Here is a 6674-nt window from a genome sequence, read left to right on the forward strand (position 1 = left end):
ATCGCATATTTATACGATTACTGTTTTCCTGTAAATCATGTGTAAATCAACAATCACAAAATGCAAATGGAATTTCGCAACTTTGGATGCGTTATTTAGCATAAGCCTCTCTATATATCGCGACACCGGCTCCACACGACAGCACCGGATATTAAATCCCATCTGGACCATATCCCTGTATCAAAGACAGAAATGGCCGTCATGACTTTAGAGGTTGCTAAGCCAAGAAGAGCGAAATATATCGCGGCGGGTAGTTTTGAATGTCTCAATAAAACGTATTTTTTTCTCCAACTTCGTTAACGGTTTTGTTTAATCCTCGAATATTTGCCATTGGGACTAATTTCCAGGGATGCGGTTAAAACGACTAGCCAATATATGTAGTAAGTACAAAATGTTATACATCTTGCAAATCCATACAACATTATATATTACAATTAAAGACTTTGTATTCATGTTTTGCTTGAGTCATCAGTTAACACAAATCCTTCCTCCTGTTACACCATATGTGTTTAGCAATTATTTACCAAACCAACGGTTGCATTTGCTTTACACGTATAAAGCTGTACCAACATTGGCAGTTTCTATCATGTATGTAGGACTTTTTCCACATATAAATACTAGACGATTGAAAAGCAAAGATCATCAGTTGGATTTAGTTTTCCATCGTGTTAGCAAATACGCAATGAAGTCTTTGCTTCTATTAGCCAGCGTGCTTTGCCTTGCGCTCATCGTCTCCGCTCGTCCGTCCGATGAGACTCCCGATCAAGAAACATTAACCGAGCTAAGCGAAGGTGAGATGAAACGTTTGCAATCGAAACCGTTTGGCTGATGATGATCGATTCTATTTCCACTGTGCCATTTCTACTACAGACACTTCGGCAGACGATACACAAGAAGAAGAGACAGTAGACACTGGTGCTGAATCAGATGCAGATTCTGAGTCAGGTGCAGATGCTGAATCAGGTGGAGATGCCAGTGAAACAGAAGATGGTACTGGCGATTCGGAAGCATCCCCGGATGAAGAACATACTGATGAGAAAGCAAGTGACGATGGTGAAGGAACCGATGATACAAAGGATGAAGATACCGAAGGACATGACGACGCTAGTGAGGAGGGAGCTGATGGAGCAGATGCAGGAGAAGATCAGCAAGGCGGTGGGGAAGGTAAATATTTGAATACGTTATATTTAAAAATGATTTAATGTTCGCGTTGCTTTATAGGTGGTGAAGAATCGCCCAGAAATACTTACCGTCAGGTGCACAAGCTGCTAAAAAATATCATGAAGGTTGGCACGAAGGACAAATATTTGAAGTCCTTCGTGTTGGCTCGTCTGCAGGAGCGTTTGATGAATCCAACAATCGATCTGATCAGTTCTGTTCAGAAGTATTCTAAGGTAAGTTTTATAGATCAGCGATCGTTTGATAGTATTGTCTACATTAAGCAAATCTTTCTATCTCTTCCAGATTAAGGAATGCTTCAGCTCTCTGGCAAAGGATGTGGATTCGCTGGTGAAGGAGTCTGATAAATCTTACGAAGAGTGCAGCAAGGACAAGAGCAATCCTAACTGCGGCTCTGAAGGCACTCGGGAGCTTGATGAAGGACTCATCGAGCGAGAGCAGGAGCTGTCCGATTGTATCGTTGAGAAGCGCGACTCCGAATGAACCAGTCAGCCATTAACAAATGCCTTTTACGATCGTGAGAGAGATTGTGACTTATGCAATAAATAAATGCACTATCATTAACTGCTGCTCGATTGTCTGATATGCACTGACTGATGATTTTTTCTGGACATGTTTATAAATGTGGAATACCCTTACTTACTTATCAGGTATGTTAGCGGTCTTAAGCCTGTGGTAGAAGTGAGTCAAAACGTTGTCGCTCATCGTCCTTCGTCTATTTCAATGTCGGACTCTCCTATCCATGATCCATGACTAACTCTGCTGAGCCTGAAGTCCAGGATGGTACTACCTATGTAAATAGCTAACGATCTTCTGGAAATATACATAATTCGATGTGATGGAATGCAGCGTCCAAAGTATTAACTTCTATCAGTATTACAATAGTTTCGTGAACCAATAAAATCTAAATAAACGTCTCTATATTGATAACAGTATTTTATTTTCATTTCTAAAGCGATACAAAAGCGCGTGGCCTTCTTGCGCTCAATTTTCACTTTCGAGTTTATTTTTCATTTTTTTCCATCTGCTACCACATTCCTGACATTAGGGGCCGTCGAATATTTTTGATGAAGCGTGCAACCTAAGAAATAATATGTATATATACACACGCTTGTATATATTTTTTGTATGTAAGAGTTTATAACTTCACATTCGATCGTTAACATGTGATCTACCGTGTTCGTTTTAGATCCTTTTTTTTCTCTTATTATTAACATAAGTCGTATTGTAATCGAACTGTATCATCAAAGGGGTGCGAAACTGCACAGGTAGGAGAAAGGGCGGGAGAAAAGATTTGAAGCCTTGGTTCCTAACAAAGAAAAAACCTACTCTCTTAAAAATTCCATTTACGCATGTGTGTTTAAATGATCCATCCGAATCCAAGGGGATGAATTATATTTTCACACACATTCATGCGCACATATGTACCATGTTTTCATCCGTAAAACAATTTGCCTTGTAAACCTGTTCGTATGTGCGGCCATCGAGAGTTCACCGTACCTAGTGTTCGCACATTATTGGAACGTATCGACATTCATTCCTTAATTCTCATCAGCTGCCAACTTTTCACCGCCCATGATCGCTTTGATGTCTTCCGCGTCCAATGTTTCATACTTAAGCAGTGCTTCTGCCAAAGCCTTATGCTCCTTGGCGTGTTGCTTCAGTATCGCCTTTGCACGTTCGTAGCTTTCGTTCAGCAGCTTCTTGATCTCGTTGTCAACGCTCTCGATCGTTGACGGTGAGAGGACCTCGTTCTGTCCGAAACCTTTCGGACCCTCAATCGTGCGTAAACCTACCCTCTCCGACATACCCCATTCCTTCACCATGTGGGCCGCAATGGAAGTGGCTTGCTTCAGGTCACTGCTGGCTCCTGTCGAAACGGTTCACCAATGTTAGAACATTTCTTGTTTGCTGAATGTTTAAACCACGGATGGGAACGTTACTCACCGGATGTAATTTTATCTGCTCCGAAAATCAATTCCTCCGCAGCCCGACCACCCATCATCGTATCCATCATGGCTAGTAGTTGTTGCTTAGTAACATGATAACGCTCTTTCTCCGGTATATAAGCGGTATGTCCGAGGGATGGACCACGTGGCATGATTGTTACCTTGTGAAGCGGATGTGATTCCTGTAAATGAAACAAACACACAAAGGAGTGTTAAAATTTTCCCTCGGAAAATATGAACGAGTACTGACTGACCTTTGTATAGTAAGCAACTATGGCATGTCCACCTTCATGGTAAGCGGTAATTTTGTTCGCTTCCTCATCCGGCAAGCGTGACTTGCGCTCCGGTCCCATAAGTACCTTGTCGCGTGCATTTTCCAAATGTTTCATCGACACAGTTTCCGCTCCATCGATTGCCGCACTAGTGGGTTTGGTAAATGGATATCATTTAGTAAATTTTGTTTTGTTCAATGCTAATATTCGTTCTTACCGTAGAGCCGCCTGATTAACCATATTTTCAATGTCGGCTCCAGTGAACCCGGTCGTCCCCCGTGCAAGCTGATCTATGTTGATTTCACGGCTAAGAATTTTGCTCAAATAGTAAGTGAGAATTTCCTTCCGGCCGGTGAAATCAGGCGTCGGAACGACCACCTCCACATCAAATCGACCCGGGCGCAACAGTGCCTGATCGAGATCATCGCGTCGATTCGTTGCACCCAGCACGATCACACCCTCGTTCTGCTGGAATCCGTCCATCTCCGATAGCAGCTGATTGATCGTTTGGTTCGCATACGGATGCAACACCGAGTTGGTACGCTTCGCACCGACGGAATCGATTTCATCGATGAATATTACGCATGGTGCGCGCTCCTTAGCGGCCTCTGCAAAAATCACACACGACATGGTAAAGTGTAACAAAACACAGTATGTTGTATAACAACATAAATACAAATTTCTTTACTTACTGAAAAGATCCCGAACACGTCTAGCTCCCTGTCCAACCAACACTTCATCAAACTCCGGCCCAGCAGCATGGAAGAATGGCACTCCTGCCTCACCGGCAACGGCACGGGCAAGCAGCGTTTTACCCGTTCCGGGTGGTCCAACCAGCAGTACACCCTTGGGCAGCTTACCCCCAAGGTTGCTAAATTTGCCTGGGTTTTTAAGGAATTCAACCACCTCTTTCAGTTCTTGCTTTGCTTCGTCGCAACCCTTAACATCCTCAAACGTCACGGTAATGTCCTCCGGATCTACCTCCACCTGATTGCCAATTTGTATTCTACTAAAGAAATCAAACGTCACACACCGGTCAGTAGAACTGACGACGACTCCCGCGATGTACGATCGAGCCCGAGCGCACCGACGATACATACCTAAACACGGATCCATTTGGCGACGCAAACATGCTAATGAAAATGCCGATAAACACGACGATAATCAGAAGCTGCTGAAAGAACTTCAAATACTTCATCGCCTTGCTAGAGCGGTTTTGCTGATCCGGATGGGACGCAGTGAGGTAGCCCTCAGCGAAAGCAATCTTCAATCGCTGTCGCTGCTCGTCCGAAAGCATCGGATCATCGGTCAGCAGCTTGTTCAGTGGTTCGCCATGTGGCGGTGGACTGATCGTTTGTGCCGAGTATGCCACCGGATCGTACTTGTGCGAGATTGGCGGTGGTGGATTTCCTACAAAGCAATAAAAACACCTTCATTGTTATCGAACAGCAAGGAGCAAGTAATAGTGCAAAGTTTCTTACCTAACGCATCCTTCATTCTTGTATATAAGGCCGGATTGCGTTTCAGTTCGGCGTTTATGGAACGAACCGTTTTAAAACCACGCTGCTGCGCAAAGTTCCAGTTCGTATGCTGTGACAGTAGGCTTCGGACAATTTTCTGCACGGATTCACCACTAAAGCAAATTTGTTCGCTGATTGCATCATGCTTTCCTTTTTTCACTTTAGGTGTAACGTTTAAACTCCAGGGCGTATTTTCCTTTATACTGCCCAACAGTTCCACCTGACTGAAGTGCTTCAGAAGGTTTCGCTCCAGCCGGCGGGGTAACTTCAACTGGTACAGCTCCTCCGACGGCACTTGCGCTGCCGTAGCTGCCGACGGAGTGCACTCCACCGAACTTCGGAACGCATCGGTATAAAACTGAACAAGCGACTGCTTCAAGCGTGGCACAAAGTCCTGCTGCGCTAGCTGAGATGCTGCTTCCTTTCCCTGCTGTTGTTGTTGTTGCTGTTGGTGATGTCTGTGCTGCTTCTTGAAGACAATTGTACTGTGTCGTGGCGTAATTTGAGAAAGGTGGAACAGTATTTGCTGCAAAGTGGAAAAGTTGAAATCAACCTAAATCAATACCGATACCGATTGGGATGGCTGACGTGCATCTTGCGCGGATTTGCGTAATTCCGAGCGCTGGGAAGAGAGGAGAGCCAACTCCTAGCACACCTTACCCGCGTACTTCCGTGCTGATGTGTGTTTACTGTAAACATGCTAGCACAAAGTAGTGTTATCAAAATGGATGCTGCCCGCTGAAATCGGTCTACACAGCACGTTTAGCGTATTAATGCCACCGCACGGGAATGGTGCAAAGCGTTTGCTACTAATTGTGCCAACGATACTGCACTGGAACGTTGATATTTTGTAACTTTTTCACGCAATAATAAGCACAATGATATCTGCTCGCAATAGGACTGTTGTATAATTTGACATTTCTACTACGTTCGAAAAATGTCAACGATAGCTCTCCCTTTAGAAACGGCATCTTTGGAATTATAAGTACCCAATTACCAGTTTTAGTCCATTTTCTGAAATCTCATAAATCAATAGCAGAGCGTCGATTATCCGTGCCCTCCGGAGATAAACGGATAGATAATAATAATTATAAATATACCTATTTGTATTTCTTTATAAATAATAGTGTGTTAATGAATACTTTGTGGATGTATTTCGTATGCACCATTTTAATTTAATATTAAGTTAAAAAAAATCTGCAATTTTATCTTAATCTGAAAAATATAGGATCATAAACTATTGGATCCTCAATTAACAGTCTTGAAAGCTGTCATCTCCGAGGAGCACCAATAATCCACGGTGGAAAGGCAGTCGGGTAATCGACATAAGATGTCGAAGATGTTAATTTGTTAAGGTGCGCTTTGTAAACTAAATATGTTCTATTTGGTCGAAATTGAGTCAATTGTATCATTTCCTATTGAAGCTTTTATTTCTTGTCATCACCGGTTTTTAGTTAATATGCCAATTCACCTTTGGAACTATCCGAGCTGTACGGATAATGGGACAGTCGGATAAAAGGTACCCGGATAACCGGCGCTCCGCTGTATTTGGAAGATTCAGAGAGGTTTTCTTTTGCTTCTTAAGAACGGTCAGGCTGTATCAAGACTTGTTTTACATAGCCGGAGAGTCAATACCTGCTCCGGGAGACCGGGGTTTCCAGATGGAATTTGATACCCAGTTCGGTCGTGTGGAACCAGCGTCGCTTATCACATACACCACCGGGCCGTCTCTATTCAGAGAGGTTGAGTACTCT

At 43.5% G+C, this 6674-nt stretch overlaps 2 protein-coding genes across 3 annotated transcripts; one reads left to right on the forward strand and one right to left on the reverse strand.

The window, feature by feature from the left end:
• Positions 1 to 622: 622 nt before the first annotated feature.
• LOC125766141 (30 kDa salivary gland allergen Aed a 3-like) lies at positions 623 to 1743 on the forward strand. Its single transcript, XM_049431826.1, has 4 exons — positions 623 to 791; positions 871 to 1164; positions 1222 to 1394; positions 1465 to 1743. The coding sequence occupies exons 1-4, from the start codon at positions 683 to 685 to the stop codon at positions 1660 to 1662; spliced, it is 774 nt and encodes a 257-aa protein (XP_049287783.1). The 5' UTR covers positions 623 to 682; the 3' UTR covers positions 1663 to 1743.
• A 355-nt stretch (positions 1744 to 2098) lies between these two features.
• Positions 2099 to 5847, reverse strand: LOC125766117 (ATP-dependent zinc metalloprotease YME1L). Of its 2 annotated transcripts, none has more exons than XM_049431787.1 (8): positions 5581 to 5847; positions 4882 to 5446; positions 4501 to 4810; positions 4093 to 4406; positions 3618 to 4008; positions 3383 to 3548; positions 3127 to 3310; positions 2099 to 3049 (listed from the first exon to the last, which is right to left on the reverse strand). In XM_049431787.1, the coding sequence occupies exons 1-8, from the start codon at positions 5617 to 5619 to the stop codon at positions 2721 to 2723; spliced, it is 2298 nt and encodes a 765-aa protein (XP_049287744.1). In that variant the 5' UTR covers positions 5620 to 5847; the 3' UTR covers positions 2099 to 2720. The 2 variants fall into 2 exon arrangements, with proteins under 2 accessions (XP_049287744.1, XP_049287743.1); XM_049431786.1 differs by having other exon boundaries at positions 4093 to 4409.
• Positions 5848 to 6674: the final 827 nt, after the last annotated feature.

Source organism: Anopheles funestus, chromosome 2RL, assembly GCF_943734845.2.
Source record: "Anopheles funestus chromosome 2RL, idAnoFuneDA-416_04, whole genome shotgun sequence".
Classification (NCBI taxonomy): domain Eukaryota; kingdom Metazoa; phylum Arthropoda; class Insecta; order Diptera; family Culicidae; genus Anopheles; species Anopheles funestus.